General features: G+C 52.9%; 1 protein-coding gene across 7 annotated transcripts in view; it reads left to right on the top strand.

Annotated features, from left to right (window-relative positions):
• USP20 (ubiquitin specific peptidase 20) overlaps nucleotides 1-17,984 on the top strand; it is a 46,357-nt gene extending 28,373 nt beyond the window's left edge. For 4 of the 7 annotated variants that reach the window (XM_069580015.1, XM_069580013.1, XM_069580014.1 and 1 more), the window contains 12 exons: nucleotides 424-518; nucleotides 7,222-7,255; nucleotides 7,434-7,479; nucleotides 8,589-8,769; nucleotides 8,848-8,974; nucleotides 12,255-12,424; nucleotides 12,505-12,586; nucleotides 13,579-13,687; nucleotides 14,529-14,631; nucleotides 15,721-15,792; nucleotides 16,309-16,485; nucleotides 16,637-17,984. In XM_069580015.1, coding sequence (XP_069436116.1) covers nucleotides 424-518; nucleotides 7,222-7,255; nucleotides 7,434-7,479; nucleotides 8,589-8,769; nucleotides 8,848-8,974; nucleotides 12,255-12,424; nucleotides 12,505-12,586; nucleotides 13,579-13,687; nucleotides 14,529-14,631; nucleotides 15,721-15,792; nucleotides 16,309-16,469 — 1,180 coding nt within the window. In that variant the 3' untranslated portion in view covers nucleotides 16,470-16,485; nucleotides 16,637-17,984. Of the gene's footprint in view, nucleotides 1-423; nucleotides 519-7,221; nucleotides 7,256-7,433; nucleotides 7,480-8,588; nucleotides 8,770-8,847; nucleotides 8,975-12,254; nucleotides 12,425-12,504; nucleotides 12,587-13,578; nucleotides 13,688-14,528; nucleotides 14,916-15,044; nucleotides 15,793-16,308; nucleotides 16,486-16,636 lie in introns of all 7 variants that reach the window. The other 3 variants (XR_011255084.1, XR_011255083.1, XR_011255085.1) reach the window with 2 other exon arrangements.
• The last annotated feature ends 1,783 nt before the right edge of the window (nucleotides 17,985-19,767 follow it).

The raw sequence follows: 19,767 nt of genomic DNA, 5'->3' as shown, positions 1-19,767 counted from the left end.
CATAGATTGGAGGGCAGTAATGATGGGGAGAGTGACCAGGTGGCAGCTAGAAAGGAGGGCAGTGGCTGAGTGAGGGCCTGGCCCTGCAGGGAGAGCCAGTGGGCTTTCTGGAGCCTCCACTGTGTTCCACGAAGCCTGCTTTACCCTCCTGATGTCAGGAACCTATGCTCTGCCCTGAAGACAGGCCAGCGTGGCCAGGGCCTCTTCACAGATAGGGAAGGCAAGACTCGGGGAGGTGATGTCACCCTCGCAAGGACACTGGCTGGTGGTCCCAGGTTTCCAGCTCCAGACCTCAGCTAAGTCCATGCACCAGGCCAGGCTGCCTCTCTGGATCCAAACAGACCTCAGCCCCCCAGGCCCCCATGTCTTACTTTTGCCAAGACCCTGGCAGCATGCCCCCATACTCGCTTTCTGTCTCTGTAGGTTCGTGGTATCCTGTACCCCTAGCTGGTTTTGGGGGCCAGTCGTCACCCTGGAAGACTGCCTGGCTGCCTTCTTTGCTGCTGATGAGCTGAAGGGTGAGTGGACCAGGCTGGAGTGGGGCTGGGGGCGCTGGGTCAGGATACGGTTCAAGGTTTCCGGGACGCACTCAGTGTCTCACACCTGCCTGCTGGGCAGGCTCTGGGATTGCACACTCTCGCAGCCTCACCACCTTGGAGCTCTTAGGGGTTCCCTGTTTTCGTTTTTTTACCTATTTGGTGGACAAATAGGATAGCGTTCTTTAATTTTGCATTTCCTTGATTATTGATAAGCTCAGACATTTAAAAAATACTGACTGTATTTCCCATTTTGAAATTTCCTGTTCCTGTCTTCTTCCTGTTTTTCTGTTCAGTGACTGGCATCGCATTAACCTTTGGGAAAACTCCTTTTAATTTTTAAGTTGGTAAGATATGTATTCCCTTCTGGAGAAGGGAAAGGCTACCCACTCCAGTAATCTGGCCAGAATTTCATGGACTATACAGTCCATGGGGTTGCAAAGAGTCAGATACAACTGAGTGACTTTCACTTAAGATATACATAACATAAAATGTAGCATCGTGACTACTTTTAAGTGTTCAGTTCAGCGTAGTGTTAACTATATACATATTGTCGTGCAACCAATCTTCAGAACCTTCTCATCTTGCGGAACTGAAATTCTGTCCCTTAAATAGCCGTGCCCTGTCTCCCCTTCCACCAGCCCTGGGCAACCACCATCCTACTTTCTGTTTTTCTGAATTTGACTATTCTAGTTGCCCCATCCAAGTTGAATCATACAGTGTTTGTCCTTTTGCAACTGGCCTGTGTCTCTTAGCATAACGTCCTCAGGGTTCATCCATATTGTAGCAGGTGTAGAATTTCCTTGCTGTTTTAAGGCCGAATAATATTCCATCATTTTGGATAGACCATGTTTTGTTTATTCATCATCTTGTCGGTGGACCCTTGGGTTGCTTCCACCTTTTGGCTCTTGTGAATAATGCTGCAATGAACAGGGATTCTAGTCTAGTCAAGGCTATGGTTTTTCCTGTGGTCATGTATGGATGTGAGAGTTGGACTGTGAAGAAGGCTGAGCGCCGAAGAATTGATGCTTTTGAACTGTGGTGTTGGAGAAGACTCTTGAGAGTCCCTTGGACGGCAAGGAGATCCAACCAGTCCATTCTGAATGAGATCAGCCCTGGGATTTCTTTGGAAGGAATGATGCTGAAGCTGAAGCTCCAGTACTTTGGCCACCTCATGTGAAGAGTTAACTCATTGGAAAAGACTCTGATGCTGGGAGGGATTGGGGGCAGGAGGAGAAGGGGACGACCGAGGATGAGATGGCTGGATGCATCACGGACTCGATGGACGTGAGTCTGAGTGAACTCCAGGAGTTGGTGATGGACAGGGAGGCCTGGCGTGCTGCGATGCATGGGGCCGCAAAGAGTCGGACACGGCTGAGCGACTGAACGGAACGGAACGGAACAGGGGTTCACAGATGGCTCTTTGAGGCAGTGATTGTATTCCCTCTGGTTATATGCCCATTAGTGGGATTGCTTGGTTATTTGATCATTCTCAAAATTCTGGCTTGCTCAAAATTCTCCAAGCCAGGCTTCAACAGTACATGAACCGTGAACTTCCAGATGTTTAAGCTGGATTTAGAAAAGGCAGAGGAACCAGAGATCAAATTGCCAACATCCGCTGGATCATCGAAAAAGCAATTGAGTTCCAGAAAAGCACCTACTTCTGCTTTATGGACTATGCCAAAATCTTTGTGTGGATCACAACAAACTGTGGAAAATTCTTCAAGAGATGGGAATACCAGACCACCTGACCTGCCTTCTGAGAAATCTTTAAGCAGGTCAAGAAGCAACAGTTAGAACTGGACATGGAACAACAGACTGGTTCCAAATAGGGAAGGGAGTACGTCAAGGCTGTATATTGTCACCCTGCTTATTTAACTTATATGCAGAGTACATCATGAGAAACGCTGGGCTGGATGAAGCACAAGCTGGAATCAAGATTGCCAGGAGAAATATCAATAACCTCAGATATGCAGATGACACCACCCTTATGGCAGAAAGTGAAGAGGAACTAAAAACCTTCTTAATGAAAGTGAAAGAGGAGAGTGGAAAAGTTGGCTTAAAGCTCAACATTCAGAAAACTAGGATCATGACATCTGGTCCCATCACTTCATGGGAAATAGATGGGGAAACAGTGTCAGACTTTCTTTTAGGGGGCTCCAAAATCACTGCAGATGGTGACTGCAGCCATGAAATTAATAGACACTTACTCCTTGGAAGGAAAGTTATGACCAACCTAGATAGCATATTCAAAAGCAGAGACATTACTTTGCCAACCAAGGTCCGTCTAGTCAAGGCTGTGGTTTTTCCTGTGGTCATGTATGGATGTGAGAGTTGGACTGTGAAGAAGGCTGAGTGCCGAAGAATTGATGCTTTTGAACTGTGGTGTTGGAGAAGACTCTTGAGAGTCCCTTGGACGGCAAGGAGATCCAACCAGTCCATTCTAAAGGAGATCAGTCCTGGGTGTTCATTGGAAGGACTGATGTTAAAGCTGAAACTCCAATACTTTGGCCACCTTATGCGAAGAGTTGACTCATTGGAAAAGACCCTGATGCTAGGAGAGATTGGGGTCAGGAGGAGAAGGGGACGACAGGGGATGAGATGGCTGGATGGCATCACTGACTCAACAGACACGAGTTTGAGTGAACTTTGGGAGTTGGTGATGGACAGGGAGGCCTGGCGTGCTGCGATTCATGGGGTCGCAAAAAGTCAGACACAGCTGAGCAACTGAACTGAACTGAATTGATGAAAGTGAAAGAGGAGAGTGAAAAAGTTGGCTTATAGCTCAACATTCAGAAAACTAAGATCATGGCATCCAGTCCCATCACTTCATAGCAAACAGATAGGGAAACAGTGACAGACTTTCTCTTCGTGGGCTCCAAAATCAGTGCAGATGGTGCCTGCAGCCATGCAATTAAAAGACACTTGCTCCTTGGGAGAAAAGCTATGACCAAGCTGCTGCTGCTAAGTCGCTTCAGTCGTGTCTGACTCTGTGCGACCCCATAGATGGCAGCCCACCAGGCTCCCCCGTCCCTGGGATTCTCCAGGCAAGAACACTGGAGTGGGTTGCCATTTCCTTCCCCAATGCATGAAAGTGAAAAGCGAAAGTGAAGTCGCTCAGTCGTGCCCCACTCTTCGTGACCCCAGGGACTACAGCCCCCCAGGCTCCTCCATCCATGGGATTTTCCAGGCAAGAGTACTGGAGTGGGGTGCCATTGCCTTCTCCAAGCTAGACAACATATTAAAACAGAGACATTCCTTTGTCAACAAGGGTCCTTCTAGTCAAAGCTGTGGTTTTTCCAGTAGTCATGTATGGATGTGAGAGTTGGACTATAAAGAAAGCTGAGCACCAAAGAATTGATGCTTTTGAACTGTGGTGTTGGAGAAGACTCTTGAGAGTCCCTTGGACTGCAAGGAGATCCAGCCAGTCCATCCTAAAGGAGATCAGTCCTGAATATTCATTGGAAGGACTGATGCTGAAGCTGAAACTCCAATACTTTGGCCCCCTAATGGGAAGAACTGACTCATTGGAAAGACCCTGATGCTGGGAAAGATTGAAGGCAGGAGGGGAAGGGGACGACAGAGGATGAAATGGTTGGATGGCATCACTGGCTCAATGGACATGAGTTTGAGTAAGCTCCAGGAGTTGGTGATGGTCAGGGAAGCCTGGCATTCTGCAGTCCATGGGGTTGCAAAGAGCTGGACAAGACTGAGTGACTGAACTGAACTGAATGATTGTCCTATTAATAGTTCTATTTTCTTGAGGAACTACTATGCCATCTTCCATAATAACTGTGCTGATTTACATTCCTACTAATAGGGCACAAGGGTTCTCTTTTCTCTACATCCTTGCCAAAAATTGTATTCTCTTGTCTTTTTTAAAAACCTCTTTCTGGGATTTCCCTGGTGGTCCACTGGTTAGGACTCTAGGCTTTCACTGCTGAGGGCCTGAGTTCAGTCCCTGGTTGGGAAATTCAGATCCCACAAGCCGTGTGCTGTAGCCAGAAATTAATAAGTTTCAAAAATTGAAAAGCTTTCTTTTTGATAATTATTCTAACAAGTGTGGGGTGACGTCACATTGTGGTTTTCATTAGCATTCCATGATGATTAGTCATGCTGAGCATCTTTTATGTACCTGTTGACCATCTGATATCTTCTTTGGAAAAAATCCTATTTAGGTCCTCTGCCCATTTCTAAGTGGTACTGTTTGTGTTTTGCTATTGACTTGCATGAATTCTTTATATAGTTTGGATGTTAACCCCTAGTCTGATATATGATTTATAAAATATTTTCTCCCATCCTGTAGATCACCTCCTCATTTTGTTGCTTGTTTTTTTGCTATGCAGAAGCTTTTTAGTTTGATGTAGGCCCACTTGTTTATTTTTGCTTTTCTTGCTTGCGTTTTTGATGTCGTAGCCAAAAAAAATCACTGCCAAGACCAAATGTCCATGAAGTTTTTTTCCTTATGTTTTCTTCCAGAAGTAGTATAGTGTCAGATCTTATGTTTAAGTCTTTAACTAATTTTGAGTTTATTTTTGTGAGTGGTGTAAGATAGGGCACAATTTCATTCTTTTGCATGTGAATATCCAGTTTTCCCAACACTGTTTATTGAAAAGATTATCTTTTCCCCATTGAGTACTTTTGGCACCCTTGTCAAATATTAGTTGACCATATATGCATGGGTTTACCTCTGGCCTCTCACTTCTGTTCATCATTCTATGTGTCTGTTTTTAGGCCAGTGCCATACTGTTCTGATAACTGGACTTAAGCAGTAGAGTTTGAAATCAGGAAATGTGATGCCTCCAGCTTTGTTCTTTCTCAAGATTCTTTTGTTCATTTGGGATCTTTTATAGTTTTATGTGAATTTTAGGACTTTTTTCTATATCTATAACAACGTCATTGGATTGCATTGAATCTATAGATGGGTTTGGGTAGTATGGACATTTTAATAGTATTTATCATCCTGCTCCATGACCATAGGATATCTTTCCATTTATCCATGTCATTGTGTGGGAACAACTCAGTATTCCTGAGTCGTATCCTACCATTTAACTTGATTTCGGCATTTTCTGCTTAGAGACATCCTCGGAGCCCAAGGTTAGAGACAGTCCTACAAGACCTCCCTTTCCCCAAGTTCAGACGCCAGTCACAACTGCAAGTTGTCACCCGGGCTTCTGATCAAGTGGCTGCAGATGGGGAGTTCCAACAACCCCCTCCTAAGGTTCAATTAGAGCAGCTTAGAGCAGCTTGCAGAGCTCAGAGAAGCATTTTATTACTAGATGACTGGTTTATTACTAATATAAAAGGATATGACTTAGGAAAAGCCAGAGGGAAGAGGTGCATCGGGCAGGTCATGCGGGAAGCTGTGCGGAGTTTCCTTTCAGGTTTTCCATTTCCTCGTAATTCAGTCTGGGTAGGTTTTATATTTCTAGAAATTCATCCATTTCTTCTAGGTTGTCCAATTTGTTGGTGTATAGTTCATCAATATAAAGTCTCTCTCTTTTTTTTTTAATATAAAGTCTCTTATGATCCTTTATATTTCTACAGTGTCAGTTGTATGTCTCTTCTTTCATTTATAATTTTGTTTGAGTCCTCTCTCTTTTTTGTTGGTTAAACTGGCTAAAGATTTGTTAATTTTTTTCTTTTTGGAAAAAAAAAAAACAACAACAACCAAAAACCAGTTTCATTGGCTTTTTTCCCTATTGTCTTTCTAGTTTGTTTCATTTATTTCTGCTTTAATCTTTATGATCTCCTTTCTCCTGCTAACTTTGGGTTTAGTTTGTTCTTTTTCTGATTCCTTAAGGTGTAAAATAGATTGTTTGGGAACGTTCTTTTTTGCTTACTGTAGGCATTTGTTGCTATAAAGTTATACCTCTTAAAGTTGTTTTTGTTGCCTCCCATAAGTGCTAGCATGTTGTATCTACATTTCTGTCTCAGAATACTTTCTGATTTCCTTTTGATTTCTTCTCTGACCCATCAGTTGTTCAGGAATGTGTTGTTTAATTTCCCGATATTTGTGAATTTTTTAGGTTTCCTCCTGTTACTGGTTTTTAGTTTCATACCATTGTGGTTGGAAAAGATATTAGATATGATTTTGGACTTCTTTAAATAAGTTGGGCTTTTTTACTTTGTGAGCCAACATATGATCTGTTCTGGAGAATGCGTGTACTTCTGAAGAACGGGTATGCTGGTGCTGTTGGGTGGAATGTTCTGTGTGTGTCTGTTAGGTCCATTTGGTCTGTAGTGTTATTCGAGTCTGCTGTTCCTTTATTAATTTTCTGTCTGGGTGATCTGTCAAAGTTTCCAACAGTTACTGAATTGCTGTATGTGTCTCCCTTCAGCTGTGCTTTCAGTATTCAGGCGCTCCAGTGTTGTTTGTAGTTGTTACATCCTCCTGACGAGTGGACCCCATTATCACTGTATAGTGACCCTCTTTGTCTCTTGTAACTGATTTTGGCTGAAAGTATTTTATCTGATATAAGTGCAGCCACTCCTGCTCTCTCTTGGTTACCACTGCACAGAATGTTTTTTTCCATCCCTTCACTTTCAGCCTCTGTGTGTCCTTGAAGATAAAACACAGATCTCTTGCAGGCAGCTTGGTGTGGTTCTACTTCTAAGTCATCACGTGCACTTCTCCACCATGTCCCATCCTCTCTAACCTTGGTCTCTTTATTTTACTGCCCAGGTGACAACATGTACAGCTGTGAACGGTGTAAAAAGTAAGTGTGTGCATTCTGGAGGCTTCTCCTCAACTTCCTGTCTGCATCTGTGGTCCACACACTTCCCCCTGGCCTTCCCCAGGGAACTCAGCCGCACAGCGTGCCTGGGATGGGAGGGGCACTTGCCTCCGCCTGGCCCCCTCTCAGGACGTTCACGTCCCCTGCTCTCTCCTCCCAGGCTTCGCAACGGGGTGAAGTACTGCAAGGTCTTGCGGTTGCCGGAGGTGAGTGGGCAGCTCCCCGACCCTCTGCCTGCTAGGCCTTCTCCACCCTGTGCACAGCGCTGTGCAGGGCAGTGCCTGACTCCCTCCCAGACCCAGGAGACCTGTGGAGACTCTGCTGCTGAGTCTTGAGAGATCCTCCCCAACTCCCTGCCCTGGGAGGGTCTGGCTGATGCCAGGGAGGCTCGTTGTTCAGTGTGTAACGCAGAGCCCAGTTTTTTCATCGTTTAGCACGTCTTGTGAGGGCAGGAGGCAGGTGTGGGGGCACTGAGCTCACCCTCTGGGCTGAGCCCGAGACAGGGCTGCTGGGAAGGCCTTTCTGAGGAAGTGGCGTCTGAGTGAGGCCTGCGGACATAGGCAGGTGTTGGTCTGGTGGAGTGAGACCACGGGAGGAACTGGTGGTGGAAACCCTGAGGCAGAAACGGGCCTGGCCGAGGCTTGTGGCTGCGACGAGAGGTGCGCGTGGCCCAAGGCACAGGTGCTGGGCTTGGCTCAGCCAGTCTGGGGGGATCCTTTGCGGAGATCGGCACCCACAGAGCTGGTGGTTAGAGTTCTTGGGGGGGTTGGTGCACTGGGCCAGTGACAGCTTCTTGTCCAGACCAGCCGAGTGTTCGAGTTCAGCCCATCCCAGTGGCCAGTCCTGGTGGTGCAGCTCAGTCACACCAACCTTCTCTGGGGACTGGAAGCTGGCCTGGGCCCACTCCCATCCATGGTTCTTTTTTTTTTTTTAATGGCTCTAATAAAGGCTGTTAATCTAAAATACAACCAAGTTACAAGTCGTCAGTAAGGATTTTCCATCCTTGAAAATGTGTGTCGAAGAAAGGGAGGCTGCTCAGACACCCGCCCAGCTGGGGTGGGCAGCACACCCCTAGGCATGGTTCTTCAGTGTGTTCACACAGAGTCAAAAGCTGGACCATTGGCTGGTCCGGACCTCTGCAAGACCTCTGTAGGCACTTTCTTTTAGTCATCTGGGCTGCAGGGCCTGAGTGGGTCACGCAGTGGGCTGGGGGGCAGTTCCCGGAGCCCTGGCTCAAGGCCCCCATCAGGTGCCCTGGGGTCACGGGGCCCTGGCCAGCCCACGAGTGATCAGCACCTCTCTCCACCTCCCCCAGATCCTGTGCATTCACCTGAAACGGTTTAGGCACGAGGTCATGTACTCTTTCAAGATCAGCAGCCACGTGTCCTTCCCCCTCGAGGGCCTTGACCTGCACCCCTTCCTCGCCAAGGAGTGCACGTCCCAGATCACCACCTATGACCTCCTCTCGGTCATCTGCCACCACGGCACGGCAGGCAGTGAGTCCGCGCCCACCCCTGCCCCGACCCCGCCCGGTCCCCCGGGGGCTCCGTCACCGCCTGTGTCTCCCGCCGCAGGTGGCCACTACATCGCCTACTGCCAGAACGTGATCAACGGGCAGTGGTATGAGTTCGACGACCAGTACGTCACCGAGGTCCACGAGACGGTGGTGCAGAACGCGGAGGCCTACGTGCTCTTCTACAGGTGCGGTTCGGCCAGCGCGCCGGGGCCCTGCCAGCGACCCGCGAGCCTAGCGTCCTGCGCCGCCTCCGCAGGACTTCACCCGGGGGCGGGGGGGCGCCTGCGAGGGCTTTAGGCCGGGGAGGAGTGAGGATTGGGGGTTTTAAAGAGAGCCTGCTGCTCTGGCTGCTGTCAGGAAAGCAGGAAACCCATGTAGCTGAGTTGGGTTTTCTGCAGTGATCCTGGTGGGAGGTGATGACGCTGGAACTCTGGCAGCGGCGGTGGGGCCTGTGAGATGTGGAGGGCGCTGAGATATGGAGGGTGCTGAGATGAAGGGGGTGCTGAGATGAGGGGTGCTGAGATGGGAGGGTGCTGAGATGGGAGGGTGCTGAGATATGGAGGGTGCTGAGATGAGGAGGGGTGCTGAGATGGGAGCGTGCTGAGATGAGGGGTGCTGAGGTGGGAGGGTGCTGAGATATGGAGGGTGCTGAGATGAGGAGGGTGCAGAGATATGGAAGGTGCTGAGATGAGGAGGGTTCTGAGATGGGAGGGTGCTGAGATATGGAAGGTGCTGAGATGAGGAGGGGTGCTGAGATGGGAGGGTGCTGAGATGAGGGGGGTTCTGAGATGAGAGGTGCTGAGATGAGGAGGGTTCTGAGATGGGAGGGTGCTGAGATATGGAAGGTGCTGAGATGAGGAGGGGTGCTGAGATGGGAGGGTGCTGAGATGAGGGGGTTTCTGAGATGAGAGGTGCTGAGATGTGGAGGGGTGCTGAGATGTGGGGTGCTGAGGTGGGAGGGTGCTGAGATGTGGAGGGCGCTGAGATGCGGACGGTGGTGAGATTTGGAGGGGCACTGAGATGAGGATGGTTCTGAGATGAGGATGGTGCTGAGATGAGGGGTGCTGAGATGACGAGGGTGCTGAGATGTGGGGGGTGCTGAGATGAGGGGTGCTGAGATACGGAAGGGTGCTGAGATGGAGGAGGGATGCTGAGATGCAGAAGGGTCCTGAGATATGGAGGGGTGCTGAGATGTGGAGGGTGCTGAGATATGGAGGGTGCTGAGATGATTATGATTATAATATGATTATAATGATTATAATAAGACGAGTATGATTATACAGTGGAATTGAGAAATAGATTTAAGGGCCTAGATCTGATAGATAGAGTGCCTGATGAACTATGGAATGAGGTTCATGACATTATACAGGAGACAGGGATCAAGACCATCCCCATGGAAAAGAAATGCAGAAAAGCAAAATGGCTGTCTGGGGAGGCCTTACAAATAGCTGTGAAAAGAAGAGAGGCAAAAAGCAAAGGAGAAAAGGAAATATATAAGCATCTGAATGCAGAGTTCCAAAGAATAGCAAGAAGAGATAAGAAAGCCTTCTTCAGCGATCAATGCAAAGAAATAGAGGAAAAGAACAGAATGGGAAAGACTAGAGATCTCTTCAAGAAAATTAGAGATACCAAGGGAACATTTCATGCAAAGATGGGCTTGATAAAGGACAGAAATGGTATGGACCTAACAGAAGCAGAAGATATTAAGAAGAGGTGGCAAGAATACACAGAAGAACTGTACAAAAGAGATCTTCACGACCCAGATAGTCATGATGGTATGATCACTCATCTAGAGCCAGACATCCTGGAATGTGAAGTCAAGTGGGCCTTAGAAAGCATCACTATGAACAAAGCTACTGGAGGTGATAGAATTCCAGTTGAGCTATTTCAAATCCTGAAAGATGATGCTGTGAAAGTGCTGCACTCAATATGCCACAAATTTGGAAAACTCAGCAGTGGCCACAGGACTGGAAAAGGTCAGTTTTCATTCCGATCCCAAAGAAAGGCAATGCCAAAGAATGCTCAAACAACCGCACAATTGCACTCATCTCATATGCTAGTAAAGTAATGCTCAAAATTCTCCAAGCCAGGCTTCAGCAATATGTGAACCGTGAACTTCCAGATGTTCAAGCTCGTTTTAGAAAAGGCAGAGGAAGCAGAGATCAAATTGCCAACATCCTCTGGATCATGGAAAAAGCAAGAAAGTTCCAGAAAAACATCGATTTCTGCTTTATTGACTATGCCAAAGCCTTTGACTGTGTGGATCACAATAAACTGTGGAAAATTCTTCAAGAGATGGGAATTCCAGACCACCTGACCTGCCTCTTGAGAAATCTGTATGCAGGTTAGGAAGCAACAGTTAGAACTGGACATGGAACAACAGACTGATTTCAAATAGGAAAAGGAGTACGTCAAGGCTGTATATTGTCACCCTGCTTATTTAACTTATATACAGAGTACATCATGAGAAACGCTGGACTGGAAGAAACAAGCTGGAATCAAGACTGCTGGGAGAAATATCAATAACCTCAGATATGCAGATGACACCACCCTTATGGCAGAAAGTGAAGAGGAACTAAAAAGCCTCTTGATGAAAGTGAAACACGAGAGTGAAAGAGTTGGCTTAAAGCTCAGCATTTCAGAAAACGAAGATCATGGCATCTGTTCCCATCACTTCATGGGAAATAGATGGGGAAACATTGGAAGCTTTGAAGAAGCTTTTGAAGAATTGATGCTTTTGAACTGTGGTATTGGAGAAGACTCTTGAGAGTCCCTTGGACTGCAAGGAGATCCAACCAGTCCATTCTGAATGAGATCAGCCCTGGGATTTCTTTGGAAGGAATGATGCTAAAGCTGAAACTCCAGTACTTTGGCCACCTGATGCGAAGAGTTGACTCATTGGAAAAGACTCTGATGCTGGGAGGGATTTGGGGCAGGAGGAGAAGGGGACGACAGAGAATGAGATGACTGGATGGCATCACTGACTCGATGGACACGAGTCTGAGTGAACTCTGGGAGTTGGTGACAGGCCTGGCGTGCTGCGATTCATGGGGTCGCAAAGAGTTGGACACGACTGAGCGACTGAACTGAACTGAGATGCAGAGGGGTGCTGAGATGAGGGGTGCTGAGATGCAGAGGGTGCTGACATGTGGAGGGTGCTGAGATGCGGAAGGGTCCTGAGGTATGGAGAGGTGCTGAGATGCGGAGGGTGCTGAGATAATGGAGAGTGCTGAGATGCAGAGGGGTGCTGAGATGCAGAGGGGTGCTGAGATGCAGAGGGTGCTGAGATGCGGAGGGTGCTGAGATGTGGAGGGGTGCTGAGATGAGGGGTGCTGGGATAGGGAGGGGTGCTGAGATGTGGAGGGTGCTGAGATGTGGAGGGGTGCTAAGGGGCCTGAAATGTGGGGCTTCCTGCACGGCGCGTGGCTCCCACTCCTGACCCTCCCCCGTGCCACCCTGCCCCAGGAAGAGCAGCGAGGAAGCTGTGCGTGAGCGGCAGCAGGTGGTGTCCCTGGCCGCCATGCGGGAGCCCAGCCTGCTGCGGTTCTATGTGTCCCGGGAATGGCTCAACAAGTTCAACACCTTCGCTGAGCCAGGGCCCATCACCAACCACACGTTCCTCTGCTCCCATGGAGGTGAGGCGGCCTTCTCTGTGCCAGGGGCGGGGCAGGGGAGGGCTGGCAGGTCCAGCTCCCCCATGTACCTTCCTCCTCAGGGATCCCGCCCAACAAATATCACTACATCGACGACCTGGTGGTGATCCTGCCACAGAACGTGTGGGAGCACCTCTACAACAGGTACGGCGCCCACAGTGTCCTCTTCTGTCCAGGCTGGGCGGGAGAGGAGGCCCGGGGAGGGGTGCCTCCTTGACCCCACCCTGCCCTCACCCAGGAAGCGGAGCAGCACAGAAGCAGTTTGGGAGGGGCTCCCCCTTGCAGCCATGTCTGCCTAGGGCATCCGGCCAGACCCTCCCAGTCACAGGACACAGAAACCTGGCTAGAGAGAGCGTGCGGCCCCTCGCAGTCCGTTGTGGGGCTGCCGGCTGCAGGGCGGGCTGGTAGATGTCTCTCCCCATGCCATGCCTCGCTTGGGGCCATGAGCGCCTGCTGCCTGGGGCCCTCCAGGTTCAAGTCCCTCAAGAGCCTGTGGATCTCTCATGGAGGGGTGAGCCCCTGCCCAGACTCGGGTCACTCTGCACCCAGCAGGCGGGCTGTGCCATGGCATCGGGGTGATCACATAGATGGGGAGGAAGAGGCTGGAGAGTCCCAGCTGCTCCCACTCCTTGGACTGGCTTGGCCCCGCCCACTGGCAGGTCAGGTGTGGCCTGTGCCCCGATGGATGGGTTAGAACCCCGCGAGAGCCTCCCCAGGCCCAGTGTAGACCACCCCCCGCCCACCTGCCTGCAGAAGGACCTGCAGCCTTCCTTCGACGTTGTCCTCAGAGTCAGGTCAGGCAGGCTTCGGCCACCGCCGCTGCCCAGTGGCCAGGACAGGAAGCCAGGGTGTTGAACGGTCCTCGTGACCACGAAGCACGTATTTGTGACGCCCCTGCCCTGGGGCAGGTGCTCTTCTGGATGCTGCAGGCGCTCAGGTGCGCGGGCAGCCCCGCCAGTCAAGTGGAGAAGGTGAGCTGAGCCAACAGGCCGTGCGCAGGGTACCCAGGGAGCCCGAGGGCCGGGCCAGGGCGGCACTAGGAGGCCTCACTTTCTGGCAGGTTCTGCTGCCTCCCCCAGCAGGGCCCTCCCCTCAGGACTCGTGCGTGTCTCTCTCTCCCGCCCACCCGGGTGCAGGTTTGGGGGCGGCCCCGCCGTGAACCATCTGTACGTGTGCTCCATCTGCCAGGTGGAGATCGAGGCTCTGGCCAAGCGCAGGCGGGTGGAGATCGACACCTTCATCAAGGTGCGTGGGGCGGGGAGCCCAGTGCAGGCAGGCTCAGGTGGGAGCTTCGTTCTGTAGGAGACCAGAGGGCCAGGGGCCAGGCCAGATGGTGAAGGGGTTCACCGGAGGGAAGAGTCAGGTTTAGTAAGCTCAGGTGCCTCCGCTCAGGGGACTCCACGCAGCTGTTTAAAGGGATAGGTGCTGCCCATTGGGGCTGGATGGTTCTTTATTGGGCTGGTGGTAGGATGTTTAGCAACATCCTGACCTCTGCCCAATTGATGCTAGTGACAGCAAAAATCACCTCCAGACGTGGGCAGGTGTTCCCCAGGGGAACCACTGGGCTCTGTGAACTGACAACGGAAGGGTGCATTGAATGAAAACACCAAGTTGCAAGATGGGACCCAGTATGATCCTGTTTGGGAGAAAAAGACTCCTGCGGGGGCCACAGGGGTGTGTGAGAACCGAGACCCCTGGTGCTGCTCGCAGGGATGGGGCCCAGGGTGCCTCCATCCTTCGTCAGTCCAGGGTTGGACGTTAGACACCAGGCATCATCACTGTTAAAAAATAACATGTCAGGCTAGTTAGAGAGTGGGCAGGGGACCAGGTTCTGTTCATTGTGGGGGGAACAGCATCTGCCGTGCGATCTCAACTGGTTTTTACGAAGTCATTAACAAGAGGCTCACCCAGGTGTTAGCAGCAGGCACTGGAGTGGTGGGAGCATGGGGGAGAGGGTTCTTTTCTTGAACTTGTCTGGCAGTTCGAAACTTTCTCTGGGTGTCCGGTGTTTCCTAAGAGTCCAGGGTGGGGCCCGAGGGGGGTTGGATGTTCTCGCTGACCCTCCCCTCGGCCCCGCCCCGCCCAGCTGAACAAGGCATTCCAGGCCGAGGAGGCGCCCGGCGTCATCTACTGTATCAGCATGCAGTGGTTCCGAGAGTGGGAGGCCTTCGTCAAGGGCAAGGACAACGGTGAGTCAGGGGGCCCCGGGCCGGCCGCTCCCCGTGCTGGCAGGGACTCGGGGCCCGCCCACCTCCTGGAGTGTCCCAGGAGGCGTGGGCTGGGGTGCCCGGATCTGAGCCCGCCCAGCAGGTTTTTGGCACCAGCCTTTCCAGTGCTCACCCTCTGCATGGAGCACGGGTGCTCTCCCCGCCCCATGCTGGGATTGGGTCCCCGTCCCGGCCGGGCCTTCTGGTTGCAGTAGGACAGGAGCTGTCTCATGCTGCCCGTCCTGTTCCTGCCCCTCTGCCCCATGGTGAGCGGGGTGACTGCCCTTCCTCCTGCCAGACCCTTTCCCCTGGGGACTCCGTGGCCCTAAATAGATGTTAGTTGTTAGATGGCTTCAGACTCTTAGGACTTGGACACTGTTATTCTCCACTCACAGATGTGGAGACAGCAGAGCATTCACTGAGAGCCCGGGCTCACTCACCTGCACGCGGCTCTCTCCTCACCCCTTGAGTTCCACACTCGGCTCCCAGACCAGGGTTTGGAGCCCAGCGGGGTCAGCAGAGCCAGGAGCCTCTGAACACGAGATGTTCATTTCACCCTTTCGAGCACAAGCGCTGGACAGGACGTGGGGAAAGGAGGCGGGTCTCACTGCCATCCACACACCCCCCTCCCCGCCCACAGCGGCTTCGATTGATCAGGAACCCGGCTCCAGAGTCGCAGCCCCATCTCAGGCCAGGCTGTCAGATGAGAGCAGGGTCCAGCTGACCCTGGACGTCCACCTTCCCCCCACTGCCCTTGCCCCAAGCTAGGGTCTGAAACTGGGGCTGGCATCCTCAGGATTCCCCTCTGCCAGGTCCGGGGACACCATGAGTGCCTCCAGCCTTTAGACTCATGTCGATGAGCCTTTGGAGCCCTGAGTACTTCACCCCGTAAGACCTTGACCCTGACTCCTGGGGCCCAGCACCGCCTCCCCAGGATCACAGGTGTGACCTCACACCTGGAGAGTGGCTCTCATCTGCTGAGGGCTGGAGGCTGCCAGTGGCTGGGCACTGGGTTTCTGTCCACTGCTGCAGAGGCCCAGAGGTCCTGAACCCGAGCTGTGTCTGTTCCAGAGCCCCCGGGGCCCATTGACAACAGCAGGATCGCACAGGTCAAAGGAAGCGGCCACATCCAGCTGAAGCAGGGTGAGGCTTAGCCCTGCCCCTGCCTCCTCCCGCCGGCCAGGCTCCCCTCCTGGCTCCTGGGAGCCCCCTCTTGTCACCTCCTGGGTTCCAGGTCCTCCCAGGAGCCCCCTTGATCAGGCTGCGACATCCATCCAAGTCCAGGCCTGGGCTTTGCGCAGAGTGGTCGAGGTGCTTAGCCTCTGCGTGGGTTCCCCAGCCCCTCTGTTCCCTACCCATGCCCTCTCCCTGCTCTGCCGCCTCACCTGTCTGTCCTTTTTGCATGACCCCCACCCCAGGAAACGAGGGGCTGCGACCACAGATGTGCCCTCTGGGGGTCCTCAGAGGATGGACTTGCCCCTGGAAAACCCCAAGATTCCCATTTACGGCTTGGCACAGGAGCCCATGATTGTCCCCCCCCGCCCTGCCTCCTTGGGGCCTGGCGCTCCCAGAGCGCCCCCTCAGAGCCCCCATACTGCCAAGGTGGTGGCTTCAGCAAGGGCGAGCCCAGCCTGAGCGGCAGCCCCTCATACCCTGCAGGAGCTGACTATGGGCAGATCTCCGAGGAGACCTGGGTGTACCTGAACAACCTCTATGGCGGCGGCCCCGAGATTGCCATCCGCCAGAGCGTGGCTCAGCTCCCGGACTCGGAGAGCTTGCATGGCGAGCAGAAGATCGAAGCCGAGACCCGGGCCTTGTGACTTGGTGGGCCAGTCTGTGAGTCCCCTCCTCCCTGGGCAGAGACCCTCCCGTGTCCCTTGAGCGCTGGGGAGTGCCCTGCGCACACAACCCCCCCACCCCTGCACCCCAACCCTGAGGCTGCTCAGAAGAAGGACCTTCTCGAGGGATGACCCAGCTGTCCCCACAGGCCCCCGCCTTTGCCCTCCGCCCCGTAGAGGGTGTGTCCCCAGAAGAGAGGCTGGCCGCTCTGGAAACCCAGATGTGTAAAGAGGGAGACGAGTTATTTTGGTTCACAGTGAGTAACGCCGCAGCTCGGAAATACATCCCCTTCAGGCTTGTTTAAACGACCACGGCTCTGCGACGTTAACTCGGGTCCCTGCCGTCGTGTCGTCATTGTCACCGAACCTGCCCTCTCGCTGGCTCGGGCCCAGCCATGGTCCCTGGAGCCCTCAAGTTGGGGGCCGCGGCCGCGGGATGGGGGGTCGCGGAGGGGCTGCTGCTCCCCAGGTGTTGCCCACCGGTGCCTGGTCCAACTGCGGGTCAGAGCCCTGAGCAGGGTGCCGTGCGCCAGCCCTGAGGATGCCGCCCCTGCGGGTCCCTGCGCCAGTTCCTGCCGAGGCCCCCCCTTCGCTCCGCACCTGGTCGGTCATCATAGAAGTCTCCAGAATCCTGCTCGCAGTGTTTCTCCTGCAGACTTAACAACTCTGGACCCATTGGCAGTTGGGACCCGAGGGCGGGCTTGGCATTCTGTCTGGGGGGACAGTTTCCGGAGGCAGCTGGTCCCCTCTCACCCTGCCTTGCCCTGCCCCGGGCATCGCTGGTCACTTGCCCCTGCCAGGGACCCAGGTGGTGCAGCAGGAATCCCTCATGTTCCTGTGTCTGCTGTTAATGCAGCTTCCGCGGGGGGGGCGCTGACGTTTCTCCCCAACACTGAGCCATGCAGAGCCCCTGGCCCGGGGAGGGGAGTGCCTGGACCAGCTCACATGGGTGGGTCCCAGAAGGGTGTCTTGTAGATGCTGAGCGAGGCCACTGCTGGGGTGCTGGGACCCCTGCGCACAGCAAGGTGACACAGAAGTCCCTGGACGAAAGAGCCGGGTGGAGAGGCCCACCTCCTCGGGGCCAGAGTGAATGAGAGGCAGGGAAGGGGTCCTGGGACCAAAGCCCCCCAGCTGCTGTGCCCTTCAGTCTCCGTAGAAGAGATGCCTGTGGAACTTGGCGGCCGGCGGCTCTGGCAGAGCCCCTGAAGCTCTCACAGTGTGTTGCTCACTTCTGTGATCTCGTTGCACCCGGATCTGGTTCCTTCCCCACTGAGGCAGCCGAGATCAAAGAACAGGCCACTGCTGGAATCTCTGGACACTTGCCGCAGCCCTTGGGAAGCTGGTGCCGCCACCAGCAGCCACCCCGCCCTGCAGATCCTGGCAGCCGCCCGCTGCCCCATCTTGTGACATGGACTCCACTGTGCAGGTTGTACTCACCCCACGTCTGCATCTAGTGTGAGCTCAGAGCGTCCCAGTAAACACGTGCCGTGCCCCACAGTCCGTGCCCGCATCTCTGCATCTGCCGCACTTAATTCTGTTCCTGGGTGGGGAGGAGGCGAGGGAACCTGGCTGCTATGGGGGAGGGCCGTGGAGCCACCGTGATGAACGTGACAAGTGACCAGACGTGGTGGGGGGCTCTGCATGGCTCCCCAAGAGGCTGCAAGAGAGGAAGAGGAGACCGCTCCACTTTCAGCCCACGTTGGCCTCTGTCCTTCCTTTCCTGGGACCCACCCCAGCCCCAGAGAAGGGGGGCCGGTTGTGGTCGGGGCTTGAGGCCCCCACCGCCCACAGACCTCTCCTCTCTGCCCCACGGACTCCTCGGAGCAGTTGAGAAGCAGGGGTTCTTGCTGGACCCTTCGAGGGCTGCAAAGCCTGGGGCGGGGGTACTGTCTCCTCCCCAGCGGCTGACCTTGGCCCCTCTGTCACCGCATTGTGGTTGCTCGTGTCTGGCACCCGGGGCTCCCTGACGCTTAAGTGACGCTAGTGTTTTACAGCCTCTGCGGTTTGGGTTCGTTTTGTTTATGCTTTGGGGGTTTGGAGGGGAGAGAAGAGCTTGAGATTTTATGTATGACTTGAAACATTTACTTGTGAAAATCCCATCAGACGCACATCTGCAGAAACATCTTCAACAGAGTGATAAAACAGGCAACAGATACCTGCCCCCAGGAAAGACTCTTACAGTCTCACTGAAGCCCCTCCAGAACCTCCGGATCACCCCCACCCACCCCAGCCGAAGCTCTTTCCCTGCATTTTCTTTGGCCTCCAGTTCAGTTCAGTGGCTCAGTCATCTCTGACTCTTTTCAACCCCATGACATGCCATGGCATGCCAGGCCTCCCGGTCCATCACCAACTCCCGGAGTTTACTCAAATTCATGTCCACTGAGTCAGTGGTGCCATCCAACCATCTCATCCTCTGTCGTCCCCTTCTCCTCCTGCCCTCAATCTTTCCCAGCATCAGAGTCTTTTCCAATGAGTCAGTTCTTCGCATCAGGTGGTCAAAGTATTGGAGCTTCAGCTTCAGCATCAGTCCTTCCAATGACTATTCAGGACTGATTTCCTTTAGGATGGACTGGTTGGCTCTCCTTGCAGTCCAGGGGACTCTCAAGAGTCTTCTCCAACACCACAGTTCAAAAGCATCAGTTCTCCGGCGCTCAGCCTTCGTTATGGTTGGCCTCACTTTTCTTTATGCTTTCACCACGTGCATGCTGTGTGTGTGTGCGTGTATGTATGTGTCTGAGCCTCATTTTAGCTTTGCTCACATTTGAATGGGGGAATCTCATGGTACAGATAGGGTGACTGGCTTTTCCTGTTTAACGTGGAAGCTGGGAATGGGAAAGTTTTGTCTGGAGGGTTGAGTCATCTGGAGGCTTGGAGACATTCATTTGTTGTAGGTACCACAGGAGGGTGGGGCTTCCCAGGTGCCACTAGAGGTAAAGAACCTGCCTGCCAGTGCAGAAGATGTTAGAGAGGTGGGTTCGATCCCTGGGTCCAGAAGATCCCCTGGAGGAGGGCATGGAAACCCACTGCAGTATTCTTACCTGGAGAATCCCATGGACAGAGGAGCCTGGTGAGCGATGGTCTAAAGGGTCACAAAGAGTTGGATACGACTGAAGCGACTTATCACACACACAGGAGGATACAGGTACCAGTTGGCCTTCAGATGTTTCCTCTGTGTTGTCCCTTGAGATAACAGGCTGGGCCACACTGAGACAGAGTATGAAGGCAGCCCAGGAGTGTGTGGTTGGTGAACTTGGTTCACAGACGAGTGGAGACGGGCAGC

The sequence above is a fragment of the Ovis canadensis genome, chromosome 3 (genome assembly GCF_042477335.2).
Source record: "Ovis canadensis isolate MfBH-ARS-UI-01 breed Bighorn chromosome 3, ARS-UI_OviCan_v2, whole genome shotgun sequence".
Taxonomy (NCBI): Eukaryota; Metazoa; Chordata; class Mammalia; order Artiodactyla; family Bovidae; genus Ovis; species Ovis canadensis.
The sequence above is the reverse complement of the archived record's forward strand: the minus strand, read 5'-3'. Positions and strand labels throughout refer to the sequence as shown.